Genomic DNA, 15,572 nt, shown 5'->3' with positions numbered 1-15,572 from the left:
TTGGCAGTTGAGCGAAAGCTCCCATAGACAAGAAGAGAGATGGAGGCCAAAACGTTTTCTTGCTGGTTTCTTCTTCTTCTTCCACACACTTTACAATGTACACAAAGTATAGATAAGATACAACATAAAGGAAAATGGCCTACTAAGTCAAACAATGCATAACCAACTACACTAGTCGACTGGTGCTATAACTATGCCACCTGTAAATAGGTGTAACAACCTGAATATAATAAGTAATGAGTCAGTGGCCATGTGAGAGTCATAATGACCACCAACGTGCTAAGTGTAGATGTGTGGACCCATCTAACTAGGCAGTCCATCATTAATGTCCGCATGTGTTGAGCTTGCCATCTCAACAGTAGGAGGACGCTTGGGTGCCAGGGGGGCTCTAGCCGTAAATCCCTTGCCTCCGGCCTGCACAAGAGGCTAACGTGACTCGAGATTGGATCTCGAGGCCCGCATACTAGTCTATGGGCAAAAACTTGGAATAGCGATCCCTGAGGATTGCTGGAATTGCCTTCGGGATGGATTATGGAATTGCCTTCGGGCAGATTATGGAATAGCCTTCGGGCTAGATTTTATGATGTATTCCAAAGACTGATAAATAAAGATCAAATGTTGAAAAGGAACTTGTTTAACATTGTTTTTCTATGTCTGTGCTTAAGTTATGTGAAGGAACCGGTGATTAATTGGCTAATTAAGGAAGCTGTTTTTGCTTGTCAAACTAAATGTGGTAGGTAATTAGACAACTAAAGCAACCCTGAGGAAAGTGCGGTGGATGTGATCATGGATCCGTCCTACAAAAGGGTGATTCCCGTTGGCCGGGAACTTTTCTCAAAGGATTTGACAGCAAAGTAACGATGACCTAGAATCTAGAAAGCTAGAGTCCCGATTTATACTATTTTAGGGGAATGGAATGGGACTATGCCCCACGGGCAGAGAGGTCAAGCTTCGCATCCCTCTCGTTTCCCATTCTCCTTGAGCCAAGTGCAGTATAAATCCACTTCGACCTTGACATTTCTGCACAAGTAGTTCATCTGGGGCTCGATGCTAGTTACTTTCTAGGAACTTGACCATTAGGAAAATCCTGATTCAGGTTGGTCATAAGTGGGAACGGCCGGAATGCTTCCGCTTGGTGGCAGACTCGGGAAGACCTAGATCACAAACCCCATGACATTCCATGGGAGTGACGGGCGGTGCTTTGTGGACTCTCTTCCCGATGGACTGCTAAGACGTGTCCTACAAGTGGACGGATGGACACATTACAGACACGGTGCCAGCACGATAGACTATGTTCTTGCCCCACCGATTTTGATTTCTCACATCTAGGACCTCTCAGTATCCTCATGCCTTCTCAAAGTTGCAGTGGATCATGCCTACCTATCATTCACCATTGACCTCCAATTCACTAACACGCAAACCCATCACGTAGTTCACTGACACCCGAGATACCTCTTTTCAAGAGAGACAGAGGATACCTATGAGGCGGAGATCCTTAGATTGTTACATGATGCAGACCCCGACGTTCCATTACAGGAGTTGAGTCAGCAGTTTAGTGAGGCCCTACACATCTCTGCATGTGTAGCCTTCCCACACTCACGACCCACACAGAGAGCCTCCACCACTGGGGTGACACCTTAGAACAACTGGTATGATGATGAGTGCTATGATCAGTTATTCTTGAGCCATGACTCTAGACAGACTTTTCAGATAGCATTGCCCGACCACATCTATTATGTCCACCACTATATGGGAGGAGTATGCAGCTAGTCTTTATATTGTGGAGGGTCAGCCACCTCTTCCTGACCCACTTGAGCCTTGTCCAAAGACCACCGCTTTCTTTACAGAAAGTAGGGTCCAAGAGGCCATTGACAAACTTAGTAGAGGAAAGGCACAAGATCATCATGGATTAGTAGTCGAGCACTTGATCCATGCTAGAGATTTGGTGGCAGGATTCCTAGCTTACATGTTTAACATAGCCATGTGTGAAGGCCTACCAGAAAGCTAGAGCAAGAACACTATTGTGCCTATCCTCAAGTCAAGGGACCCTACTCTACGCAGTAACTATCAGGGGGACTATCATGGTTGGGCAAATATTGGCTAAGTTATATGCTTCCATCCTTAAGCATGAGTTAACCAAGTGGGCAAAGATGTGGGGCCTTAAAGCATAGGGACAGGTTGGCTTTAGGAGAGGCTTCTCCACATTGGATCACATCCTCGCACTTAGAGCGATCATTGAGGAGGGAAGGGCCCATGGCCGACAGACCTACTACTGCTTTGTGGACTTCCGCAAAGCCTTTGACACAGTACCAAGAGACAGGTTGATAAATAGATTGCATGCCATGGGAGTACCGAAAGAGCTCAGTTGAGGTATTTTGGCACTATATGAGAGAGTTGTGGGCAAAGTCCAGACACTTGAGGGCCTTTCAGCACCTATTTACTCCACCATTGGGGTGAAGCAAGGATGTCCCCCTCTCTCCAACATTATTTGGCTTATACATTGATGGGATTGCTGATTACATTTCACAGGAAGGAGATAGAGGAGCTCCACTAGAGCTGGCACTTGGATACCTCTCTTATTATATGCAGATGACATTGTATTGATAGCTGACTCTCGAGAGGGTCTACAAAGACACTTGGATGCATTACACTCCTATACTTTGGATAGTGGACTTTCAGTGAACCTTGGTAAAACCAAGGTGATGGTATTTAATACTACACCACAGTGGGTCAGGAGATCAGCACAACCTAAATTCACAAATGGATCTAAGGAGCTAGAGTATGTGGATTCTTATACATACCTGGGAGTCTTATTCACAGGGCCCACCTTTTCTATGCAAGAGGTAGCAGACACTAGACTAACTCGCGTATACACAGCACTAGGTGGTTTGGAGAGGATGTGCTCACAGCTGCAATTCCAAGAATCCCGCACCAAGTTATGGCTCTTCAATACACTGGTCACATCCGCACTACTTTATGGAGTACAGATATGGGGGCCATGTCTTGACCACCGTAGCAAATTAGGGTTCACTTATGACAGATGGAGATCGATGGATAAACCTCTAGTGTCCATGATACCCAGGATGATCAAATGTAAGGCCTCAGTGTCACATGAGATCATCAGAGCCGAATCTAGAAGCTACACCGATTGTGGTAGAGGCCCTCACCTGATCGATTGCATACATACATAGCCAAAGGGACTTACCCAGAGATACATATGCACGGTTGGCCCTTGAGTCCTCCAAGCACCTTGCCAGAGAGGGTGATACTTCATGTTGGTATGCACAGATGTCGGCTTGGTTTGAGCTGCATGACTTTAGCATGGACAAGCTACCCCCCTTCCAGTACACCCTTGATGCACCATCTCTTGATCTGAGCAAGTTAGAGATCCGCAAGATCATCAGGATGGACCTTACCCAGTTGGATATCAGGCGGACATGGTTGATGCCAAGGCAAGAGCTAGGGACAAATATGGCTTTCTACTACGAGCATTTCCTTCATACTATAGATGATGGATTTATTGTTCGCCCGAGATACATGGACACCCACCTTTCCCATGGGATCAAATATACTATTGGCCAGTTGTGCACCTCCTCACATCAGCTAGAGATTGAGACTGGTAGATATAGATCCATCCCACCAGAGGAATGCATATGCCACATATGCCTTTTTAGAGCTAGAGACAGAGGAGCATTATATCTACCCCGCTGCCCAACGTATTATGAGGTCCATGGTCATTTCCACTGTCTCTTTAGAGACAGATTTGGACCACTATCCAGAGTCATGGATTTTACTGATCAACGATGCCTTGGCCTCTTTCTTCTTGAGATACGATGGCTTGGTGACATGCGACTTAGGGGTACAGCTACTCCAGGACATCGAGGCCCTTCACAGAGGTAGCTCACAAACTTCTTTACAAAGGAGACTCAGAAGACTTCAATGCAATTACAGCCACAGTTCACACGAGAGCCTCTCTCACAGCCATAGTCCACACACTGACAAGGAGTACTAATTGATTGAGCCGTTCAGCTTAGCTGATCCAGACGTCCTAGGCCTCGACACAAACACCGACGACACCTTCATAGGCAAATACAGGGGATTATTGCTCGGACTAGAGCTAGGCCCTCCATACCCACATTGTACCATTTGGAGCTCATTGTTACTAGATAGAGCTCTATGTTTTACACATAGCCATAATTAGTTTCCTTTCTTATTTTTCTTTGTGCTACATATTTTGCCCAGACAGTTGTACCGTGTGTGTGTGTGTGTGTGTGTGTGTGTGTGTGTGTGTGTGTGTGTGTGTGTGTGTGTGTGTGTGTGTGTGTGTGTGTGTGTGTGTGTGTGTGTGTGTGTGTGTGTGTGTGTGTGTGTGTGTGTGTGTGTGTGTGTGTGTGTGTGTGTGTGTGTGTGTGTGTGTGTGTGTGTGTGTGTGTGTGTGTGTGTGTGTGTGTGTGTGTGTGTGTGTGTGTGTGTGTGTGTGTGTGTGTCAACGCATAGGTAAAGGAGGATAACTACTAGTGTTTATAGGCTTAAGGCTTGAGCCTTATATAGCCTCCAACTAACTCCCCCCTCCCCTTCTATGACCTTTACGAGGCTATGTGCCAATTCTGAGTTGCAATCCATCTCGATCTCCTTTGTGTTGATTCAACAATGGCTTTTCAAACTCATCGTTGTGCTAGCACCATAGTCATTTTGGGTTGTGTGATGGTGTCCATGAGGTGACGATGATAATGGTGTCCTAGTTGATGACTAAAACTAGCACTTGATTTATTCCTTGTATAAGGTCATTATTCAATAAAACTTGTGCAAGCACAAAGACCTCTCTACAACAATCAACTAATCTCCCCTTGGTGTACCTTATTCTTCCCAAAGCTACCTCATTTCTAAAGCACCATACAACCAACTCTTATCATTGCTCGTACCTTTAGAAAATATCTTCATGTTGCCTCATCACCTAGCAACATTTGCTTTCAACTAACTTGGTAATGTAGGTTAATTCATTGCATTCCACTCTTGATGACTGCACCCCACTACATGTCAATGCAACCCCAAAATAAGTACCTTAGATCCTCAACATTAAGTCATATGCCAAGATAAAGAGAAGGGTAACTCTTTCCCCTTTTGTCCCCTTCCCATATCAATCAAGTCTACAATGACCTTTTTCCATGCTCTTACCAATTGTTGTGTAGCTTAGGACTCCTTGATTTGGATACTTGTTGGGCCCCCAAAGATGAAATCTTGCCACTTACAACATTGGCACACTTTGATGAAAGTCTTCATCTAAAGCTTAGACCCAATAAAGACTATCATTCTAAATACAACATCTCAAAATTTGGAGCCAGACGAAATTTAGGATTAACCTATACCTCATCGGTGTTATCATCAATGAAGGGTTGAGAGCATAAGTATTGAACATCTAGCTAGGAGGACCAAGAGCTTGATTAAACCCCTTCTGACGATAGCATCTATATTGCATAGTAAAGGATGGGTTACAAGGGCAAAGAGCAAGGGTCCAATGGGGCACGCTCACCAGATGCTTCACTGAAGCCTAAACTTATCAAAGTAGTAACCATTGATTAGCGAACAAAAGATCAATTTTAACTCATGCAATCCACTCACTCAAGGTTGAAGTTTTTGATATTGTTATGATATTATTTAGCTTAAATCAAGCATGGTGCAAGCTCTCAATGGTAGGTTATGTTAGGAACTATTAATCAAAGTGTGCTTGTTGTACAACTAGTGACCAAGTCTAGAAAAGAAATTGATTTAAGTCAAGGTGATGCAATTCTTGTCCAAGTGATCCTTGTTCCAAACATTATAGATCCCAACTCTAGGACTTTATTATTTTTCACAGTGCTTAGTATAGTTGGCTCCATCACAACTTAGTCCAAAATCAAACTCACATTCTAAATTACAGCCATTTTTGTGAGATGGGGCTATTCCAGCCTAGGAACAATGTGGTTGCTGGCAAAAGCTAGAGATTCATCTTTCCAAATATTTTTAAGTAATCAAAACAATAGAGCCTTATTGCAAATGCTAGAGATTCATCTCTCCAAAGATTTTGAAGTAATCAAAAGAGTAGCCTAGCCTTGAATAATAAGCCTTCCAACTTACCACTTTTTGTGAGATGGGGTTGTTCCAATCAAACTATCTAGAGTCCTAGAAACAATGTGGTTGATGGCAAAAGCTAGAGATTCATCTTTCCAAAGATTTTTAAGTAATCAAAACAATAGTCTAGCCTTATTGAAAAAGTTAGAGATTCATCTCTCCAAAGATTTTGAAGTAATCAAAAGAGTAGCCTAGCCTTGAATGAGCCTTCCAACTTATCACTTTTTGTGAGATGGGGATGTTCCAATCAAACTATCTAGAGTCCTAGAAACAATGGGCAAAAGCTAGAGATTCATCTCTCCAAAGATTTTTAAGCAATCAAAATGGTATTCTAACCTTATTGCAAAAGCTATAGATTCATCTCTCCAAAGATTTATTCAAGCGTGGGGGTAGTTATGCATGCATTTTATAACCCCCTGATGTAAATGTGAGTGTGCAATCAACCAACTATGATGACAAACCCTTCAAGCCCACTAACTATATTAATTGATCGTCGTCACTTTTCTTGTCCATTCTTCCACATCAAAAAAGTTTTTTAAGATATTTCAAGATCCTTCTTAATCACTCACTTTTAAATCCTTCTTAGCCTTTGACTATCAAAACTTAACCACTCAATACCTCCACTTCTTGACAATTGGCAAGTAATCACTATGTCAGGCCTAGCTAAAACTTGTTTCCTCTGTAAGAATTTTAATGTTCAACAATTTAATCAAACACTAATAGAATGCCACTTGAGCTATTAAAATAGAATTTGGCATTCCAAATTGACATGATTATTGAAACTAGGTTGACATGTTCAGCTAAGTAAATGAGTATAAAGTTTCATATGCAATTCTTACATGGTTGTTATGTAGCAATTTTATTGATGGTGTTTAGACATGTGACTTGTTTTAAAGTAAAGTACGTTTGTAGATAAGATCTAGCATTTTTTAAATACAAGGAGAATCTTGAAAAGAGAATATGTATATTTATATAGTTCAAGTCAATGATTGTGAGTTTGAACATTCACATTTTTTTTGCTATGTTAAATGAGTTTTCTTCTCTTCAAAAAATAATACTTTTTACATCTTGTTGAGTCTCCATGTAGGTTGTTGTACCCTATCGTGATTGCATTGTTCTTATGGATGGTGGCCTACTCAAAATTCCTAGCCTTTCTTCATTTTCTTGAAGGGATTTTTTCAGTGTTGTTGGATTATTTTCTCGATGTTGGTCATCTATCCTACTATGTACTCCTTGTTGTTTTTCTTACATCTTATGTTGTGGATGAAGTACTTGCTTTTGTGTCTTTGCATTGGCACTTCTGGACTGGCTTGTGGGTTTTAGTTGCATACGGTGCCGAATGATATGCAAGTAATTGAGCTGATGGCAAGACTTGCAGTGGTTGAGGCTATAAGTTTGGCATTGGCTGAAGATTGGTTTCTTCTTGGTTTGCTTCTGTCTACATTTCAGCGAGAAAAGTTGATATTGTTAGTTTTTTTTTAATGTTTGAGAAAAAGTCATGTTTAAGAACGTACCTATTACATAGATTATGTTGCTAAGTGGATCGGAGTTGAAACCATGTTTCTGGGTGTAGACCTCTCTGCTCAATAGGTATATGACCTTCTCGATCATTATTGCAAGATTGCCATGACCTTGATATTTTTCATGTAATCTTCTAATATATCCTTGCCTTCTTTTTTCGTGACTTCTACCAACAACTGGTTAAGTGAGATGTTCAATCCGTAGTGCAACAGCTAGATTGGGTATATTCCTATGACGTTTGTTCTTTTGTCCAAAAGTGCTTAAGCCATGCTTATTCGTAGTGGATTGTAAACTGAGTCTTCATACTCAAGTTTGAGTCTATTGAGTATGTATTTGAGGAGTCCTACATGTTAAGTGCATATGAGTTAGTGTTGTTATTTCAAGTAAAAATGAAGGTTGTGAAGTTTGTAGGAGGTTGTCTACCACTTGTGATCTTGTCATCTGATGCAAGACACCATTCATTGTCGAGACTTTGAGTGGATGTAGGAAAGGTACAACCTAGTACGAAAGAGGATAGCGCACTCAAGGGCACAATCTTTCCATGAGAATTTAGGATTGAACTTATTTGCAATGCATTCAAACTTGTTGATGTTAGCCCACCTTGTATTGGTGACCTCGCTTGCAGTGAACATAAGGAAGAAATGAGGCATGCCCCATACGTCGACCATTGTGATAAGGTCCTTAAAGTTATGTGGATGCCAAGATGGGGATCCCGAAATTGAAGCAAGAACATTGTAGCGAAGGATATGCCTGAGAACCTCCTCATTAAAATTGTTCTTGTTTGCACCTATAGTTGTCAATGTCCCTTTGTAAGCAAGTTGTGCTTGTGTTGTTCATGATCGAGATAGCTTGTTTTAGCTTGTATAGAATTAGGATGTAAAGCTTGTGTAAGGTGTACACAGAGAATAGGGTTGATGCTCGCATCTTGATGTATTCATTAAGATAGATGTTGCCATCGTAGACACCATGGCCAGGTGTGAATAGGAATGGAAACACTACATTTTTCAAGGTGATATCTAAGCAAGGCGAGCTTTTTACAAGCAAGCCATATGTCCTAAATATTGTTGTTGTTTGTACAAGACAATTATTATTATATAGTATGATGCATGCAAAACCGTATTGATCAACTCTTTGGAAGGCATGTCGTCAGCTTGGCTCAACTATATTGTCCAACAAACTGTAACCTCTTTCTTTCTCAATGTCTGCTTGGAGCATTGGGTTGAATTGAGAGCTTTCATGCTGGAGCTCTAGAATCCTTTCGATGGATTGCATACGAAGGATGCAAAGTCGTGTCCTTGGATGTGGATATTTTGTTATAGCCATGTACTTCAAGATCAGTGGATTATGTAGCATGTTAAAAGCGAACACATCCACAATATTAGCTATAGTCAAGTCAATTCTAGTAGATGGTTGTGAAAGCGATGCATCATTCCAAGAGACTAGAGGGTTCGCAATCGATGTTGTCGTTTTGGAGACCGAGATGAATGTATCAATGATGCTCAAGAGTTAAAGCTATAATGACTTTGCATTGAGAATTCATTTTGTGTAGTTTGATAATAATGAGACCACGTGTTTGTTTCTACCTTTGTTTACAAGACATGGTTGACATTTCATTATCATCATGTTGACTTTACGTTGTTGGCATGCAAGGATGAGAACAATGCTTGACAAAGCCGTTGTTACTTGTATTTCTTCTATAGATACATCATTCTTTTGCGAGATAACAACATGATGTTGCATTGTGACTATACCGTTGGATACACACATTATCAGTGTTCCAATTATGCTTTCACATTTTGTTGCCCAAGATGATTCGAATTTGTCAATGTCGTACCAAGTTGCAACAAAGGGTTTTAATTATGTTTTTCTACAAGCCATAGTTTTTCTTATTCTAAAAGTCCTAAAGAATGCCCTATGACTTTGTTTTTGCATAGCATCCACTGATGTTGATGCTCGTGAGAACAATACATTTTCATCATTCAACTACACTACACTTATTCATGAAAACATGCTATCCTTCATAATTACATATTTTCAAAAAACAAAAAAGCTAATTTATCTCTTTTACGTACGAGAATGTTGCTTTTCAATTCTTTCACTTAATAATAATTTAAATAAATAAGTAAAATAAATAAACAATAGTGATACTTCAAAAATAAATAAAATTAAAAAAACATGTTATATAACATGTTGAAGAGTTAGCACAAGTCTCTTCATCATATCATATTTAAATAATTATGGAAAAAGATGTTATTCTCTCATCCGTTCAAATAATGCCATTTGTTCAAATAAAATACAATTTTATTTTTTCCAATATGTTTACCGTTTGTCCAAAATAAAATACAATTTCATTTTTTCCAATATGTTTGAAAGATCATTACGCTTTCGTTTTTTCCATATGTTCAAAAGATCATTTTCTTTTCCTTTTGTTTCACTACTAATTAACTATTAACTACTACAAATACTACTGATACTACATGAGTCTAAGTAATTAACTAATAATACTACAACTACTAATAAGTCTAACTACTAAAACTACAACTAATAATTAACTATCAACTACTACTAATACTACATAAGTCTAACTAATTAACTAATAATACTACAACTACTAATACTACTAATAAGTCTAACTACTAAAATAAAAAGAATAAAAATTCAAACGTTGTGCCATGTAACATTTCTAATTTTTATGTTTATTAGTTGACTTGAACTAGCATTTATTAATTAAGAACTTAGTAATGTTACTAATTTCTATGTTCATTAATAGAGGTGAATTAATATAATGTTAAGTAACTAGTATGTTTATTACATTGACGTTAGTAAGTTTATTACATTGACACGATCAATCTGTTGGATATCGACAAAATGCAATGAAATAACGAGACAAATGACAAAATCCAGGAGACCAGAAACGGCAACATCAACATAACATACACCGACAAGCTGCAATGAAATAACGAGACAAATGACAAAATCCATGAGACAAGAAACAGCAACATCAACATAACATACATCGACAAGCTGTATTCACTAACTTGGATGGAGAGTTGATGCATGATGGACAATAGCACATGGAGCAAAGCACTACGGAGTGCATGAGACGCCACAAAACACCACCTTGTGAGATCCTAAAGGATATTATGTAAGCAAAAAAGAAGCTTTTCAATAAACCAAGGAGCAATACATATTTGACAAGTGCCCGTCCGTGAAGAAGACTCTCATCTGTGGAACACACCATATGGAGAAGACCACCATAGAGCATGTATCATAGAGCACATAAAGAAGCAAGATGGCCAAGAACAAGCTGGAGGAAACCATCCTTGTCCCTTATTGTAGAGAAGAGAACCAAGAGGTGTGCAAATAGGCCATAAACCAAAGACAAGCACACATAATCCCCAAAGCCAAGGATGAATACTGTTTAGCCAAGGGACCAATTGCCCACAAAGAGATACGCTACACAAAAGTGGTTCCGTAAGCAAAAAAGCGTAGTCTCGTATGAAAAAGGAAGCACAGTCTACTAGTAAAAAATATGACAAAAAGAGGGGTTGAAAGAAAAAAGGAGAAAAAATGATAAAGAAAATCTAGTATGGCTGCACGTGTAAAAACACATAATTGTGACAAAAATCGACTTGAGAAAAGGAGGTCCTTGAAACAAATTCTATGAAGGAACACAAAACTACGAAGTCATGGAACAACAAAATAGGGGTTCAATATTTGGAAATTTGCTAAACGCGACTCCACCTCAACGCTGCCGGCAGGAACAGCCCCTGAGAAGTCAAATTTAGGGTCTTATGAAACACGACCCAGCATATTTGCAGCACACATGCAGGGATGGATAAATGCCCACTGGTACGAGATGCCATGACGTGCTTACACGTGGCAGGCTAAGGACTATGCCGATTCGGGTTGTTCTGCCTTTTTTGGTACGGTGAGATCCAAGCCTGGAAGGACCGAGGGAACGCAGGGGAGGAGAGGAGCAGGGAGGTAGCGGTGGGATACATGGCGGCGCGGGTGGCGAGGTAGTGGGCGGGCTTCTTGCGGCGAGCGGCGAGGCCACAGGCGAGCGAGAGCGCAGCCTCGAGCGTGGCCGCAGTCCACGAACCCACCAGCCACCGCCTGGTCCGCCGTGTGCTTGAGGCCAGACAGGACATTGTCCCGGAAGGCCCTGGGGCTCATAGGGCCTGGCGGGATCAGGATCCCCACATCGATCTCGCTCATGTACAGGAACCCACGGCCACGCCGCATTGCTGCGTGATCATGCGCCAGCGCGAAGATGAAGCCTCCAGCGGCAGCGTGGCCGCAGACCGCCGCGATGGTGGGCATGGGCAGCCAGAGGAAGGTCCCCCAGGAGCTCTCCGAACTTGCGGGCACAGGGCAGGCGCTGCCGCTGCGTGTGTGAAGAGGGGCCTCCGAATCTTCTGGAAGAAGGAAGGGGGCTATGCAGGCGAGTATCGCGTCTACCAGCAGCAGATTGAGCCTGAGCTCCCCATCCCCCGTCAGCCTTAAGACGCACACCTCCCCCTTCCTCTCTAGCCGGCATAGCATAGATCGATGTACTTTCTTTTCTCACATATGACGTCTTAACGTTCTAAGACCTGGCTTCGCATCACGATCCAAGAGTCCCAATGAACGTGTTATGATTGACTGATCAGTTCAATGAGAAATTGACTGATTGGAAGTCACGACATGTCCTTAACGCAAAACCTATTATTACTGTTCCTTACAAAACTTAACAATGGAATGTGATGGCCTCTCACTTATTAATTAATACCTTCAAAATAACATTCAACGCAGTTACACTAGAATTTCATCAAGATTGATAAATGTCACATCTCATCATCAAACACTCCTGAGCATTGGACCGATACTGCTGAGAGTAAGAGAGCATTATAGCATTCTCTCTTGCAGTAAAACGGTGCCTTACAATCAGAAAGAGAGACTTAAACAATAAAGTCTATCAGAGATTACTATGTATATGCAAGTATATGATCCCAAGTACTCTTGAACTGCCGTGTGCACGGAAGTCAGCATTCTTAGATGCTAAAGAAGCCCATATGGTTCACCTTCTTGGACATCTTGTGATGAGCCAACATGGTTCACCTTTTTGGACATCTTGTGATGAGCCAACATCCTCCTGCTCAATGCTTGCTCAAATAAGATTTGAGCTCAAAGACCATGTCCCAAATATGCTTCATCACTGGAGAGCAACTGCTGCACCCTGCAAATGATGATTGAAGGGATCATCATGCACTAACACTCAACGGAAATAAGTCCGGCGTATAGCAGTGGCAGGAGCACCCATTGTCATAGGAGAGTTGGAGATTATGCCACTGGCAGCAGGCATGGACCTGATGGCATTGACTGTTCTATTCCTTGCTGGCTTGGACCTGCATGTGCATGACAAGGATGCAGGCATAAGGCATTGGGAGCACAGAATACTACTGTTGTCAACTTTGGGCTTGACTGATTTTCTCTTGTTGGCATCAACTTCCATCATCTGCATTGGACAAACATAGCATAAATAAAGCCACATTTAATGGCGTATCATGAATAAAACCGCATTTACATAGAAGCACCTGTTCACAAGTCAAACCAACTTGTTAAGCTTTACTTCACTTCAACTATTTTCAGAACATTGCCATCAGGGTCTAGAGATAATCATGTATGCACAGTTTCAAGAGACTGGATATCATATAACACTACAACTGCACATATCTCTGTATTTCCAGACTATTCTCATCAGGTCAATACAAATGTTGAAGTCAGTTCTGTGCAAAAGAATTAGAGAACTTCTCTAAAATGAACGTACAATTGAGCTTGTGAACAATATACAGAAACACATGCTTATGACTAGAACCCTCCACTTACTAGCGTTTACCACAAATCTCTAGAGAAATCCAAATAGTAATCGAGCATGCACTCAAAGTTTCAAGAGAACCTGACAGCATTTACTGGGGAAATTGAAAGTACAATGCAGGTAAGCACACTTGCAAATAAATGTACCTGTACAAGGAACATGCACGGTGTATTGATACTTACCTTGCCAGCGTGCAGCTTTGTCTTCAACAATTTGTTCTTATCATCATCAATCTCGAGGCCCTGCAATTGTTCAAAGCACTACTATTATACGCACCATGTAGGCACAGCTCAAATGCTGCCATCTCCGTCCCCCTAACCTCTAAATTAGACTATGCAAATCCGGAGTTCACAACTAAATTAGAGCTACATTATGCTCCAAATAATGTAAAACAGACTATTCAGATCTTGAGTTCACAAACCCTAAGCTACAGCCATGTTATAGGCCAAGAATCAGCTACGAGTATGTCTTAAACATACAGGCCACACAGCATATCACATGCTGTCACATAAACATAATCATCAGAAGAGCTGTAGCAAAGGGCATGGTGATGTGAATGGCTCCTCTGAAAGAAAACAAGAAGAGGGCACATTGGGCATGACCCAAAACAAGTGAAGAAGGCAAAAGCCAAAATCAGATGGCTAAGAACGCGTACCTGCAGGGCATTGCTGATCGAGGTGATGTCCTGCAGGGGCCGCCGAGGATACCACGACGGTAGAGGGCTGCAAGCGGCAGCATGCCGTCTTCCAAAGCCATGGCATGGATCCAAGTTCTCCTTGTCATCCCCCAACAGAGGACCCACCTCGTGCAGACTAGCGGCACTGGAGCCACACCTTCTGGTTGCTGCAAGCAAAGACGAGCCTCTGGGCGCTCCACGTACACAGGCCTCATCTACCCAGACCTCCATTGATCAAAACTAAAATGATGGGGTCTCTTCACTGGATCACCATACAGAAACCTGCTGCTAGAACTGAATTGAACGTAATCCCCACATGACCGACCTTCTACTATGCGTGGAAAGATAGACCCTCATCACCAGGCCTAAAGGAGCAACAGACCCTGACTGATGCTAAGAGTGCTCTCATCCTATGGCGATGGATCGAGCCATGGGAATCAAGAGGGTGATTGGCAGACAGGGATGCGGGAGAGAAAGAGAACCAGAGACAGAGAGCAGGAAGGAGCTGTGACACGATTGACTAGAGAGAGAGAGAGAGAGAGAGAGAGAGAGAGAGGTTTGAAGGCCTACCTTCTTTGCTGGCTGCATTTTAAAGCGTAACAACGGTCCTCTCTCTCTCAAATTCAAGAGAGAACCGCCCCCGCCTTCCACTTCCACACCATATCTCAACGAATGTGTTTCAAAGCTTATTAGCCTAACTCAAGGAATGTGTTTCAAAGCTTATAGCCTAACTCAACCTTTTTTAGATTCAAATGATGCGCATGCACATCCCCAAGATATATAGACCCAAGCCCCACCCAAGTCAATTGATTTGTGCAGTGTAGTAGCTGCAGGCAAAGTGCAACAGCCACATGCAAACAAAAAATGGTGGACTCTCATATGGCAAGTTATCGAGGAAGAGCAAATCCAATAATGGGGGCAAGAGAATGCGTCTATTCAACCAACACAAGCATGCCACATAAGTAAGAGCAGCACCATGCATAGGCAAACCACTTAACCTGTGTCATTGGGCAACAGTCTGGAGTCACAGCAACACGACTAATTAAGTGTTGGTCAACGAGTAAAGGAACCGATTACCTCCAGTCTCTCAAGTGCCCTCTTTTTTCTTGTGTAATAGAAGAGCATGAGCACTACAAACACATGCCCCTAGTTGAGCAAGTTATCTCAAGTGGCACTAAAATTAGTGCAACTTAACGAACATGCAAAGTTCCATAAAAATGCAGGGACAAAGTTCAAGCACACTAGCCACATGCAACATGACTTAACTAGATCGACCTATTTAGCCCACTTTTGCCTACGTGTGGTTGGGCTCTAAGACTCCACCAAGTTAACTTAGTACCCTCATTTTTTAGTGTGTTATGTTGATTTTTAGACGTTTCTTTTTACATTGAGATTAAGTGGAGTAAA

At 41.7% G+C, this 15,572-nt stretch overlaps 2 protein-coding genes across 2 annotated transcripts; both read right to left on the bottom strand.

The window, feature by feature from the left end:
- Positions 1 to 11,316: 11,316 nt before the first annotated feature.
- LOC148036525 (enoyl-CoA delta isomerase 1, peroxisomal-like) lies at positions 11,317 to 12,184 on the bottom strand. The gene is made up of 2 exons (XM_087678943.1): positions 11,739 to 12,184; positions 11,317 to 11,399 (listed from the first exon to the last, which is right to left on the bottom strand). The coding sequence occupies exons 1-2, from the start codon at positions 12,175 to 12,177 to the stop codon at positions 11,317 to 11,319; spliced, it is 522 nt and encodes a 173-aa protein (XP_087535069.1). The 5' UTR covers positions 12,178 to 12,184.
- A 224-nt stretch (positions 12,185 to 12,408) lies between these two features.
- LOC148036524 (uncharacterized) lies at positions 12,409 to 14,805 on the bottom strand. Its single transcript, XM_087679156.1, has 3 exons — positions 14,145 to 14,805; positions 13,672 to 13,731; positions 12,409 to 13,129 (listed from the first exon to the last, which is right to left on the bottom strand). Exons 1-3 carry the CDS (start codon positions 14,394 to 14,396, stop codon positions 12,890 to 12,892), a joined length of 552 nt encoding a protein of 183 aa, XP_087535282.1. The 5' UTR covers positions 14,397 to 14,805; the 3' UTR covers positions 12,409 to 12,889.
- Between the last annotated feature and the right edge of the window lie 767 nt (positions 14,806 to 15,572).

The sequence above is a fragment of the Lygodium microphyllum genome, chromosome 5 (assembly GCF_053477565.2).
Source record: "Lygodium microphyllum isolate KBCC chromosome 5, Lygodium_microphyllum_v1.1.10, whole genome shotgun sequence".
NCBI lineage: Eukaryota > Viridiplantae > Streptophyta > Polypodiopsida > Schizaeales > Lygodiaceae > Lygodium > Lygodium microphyllum.
This window is presented reverse-complemented; position numbering and strand designations above follow the sequence as displayed.

Coding starts and splice junctions, on each gene's coding strand:
- LOC148036525 (XM_087678943.1), bottom strand. CDS start 12,177: ATGCTATGCCGGCTAGAGAGGAAGGGGGAGGTGTGCGTCTTAAGGCTG. Junction 11,400..11,738: donor GGCGGACCAGGCGGTGGCTG/GTGGGTTCGTGG, acceptor TTGACTTCTCAG/GGGCTGTTCCTGCCGGCAGC.
- LOC148036524 (XM_087679156.1), bottom strand. CDS start 14,396: ATGGAGGTCTGGGTAGATGAGGCCTGTGTACGTGGAGCGCCCAGAGGC. Junction 13,732..14,144: donor CGATCAGCAATGCCCTGCAG/GTACGCGTTCTT, acceptor GAACAATTGCAG/GGCCTCGAGATTGATGATGA. Junction 13,130..13,671: donor CAAAGCTGCACGCTGGCAAG/GTAAGTATCAAT, acceptor TGTCCAATGCAG/ATGATGGAAGTTGATGCCAA.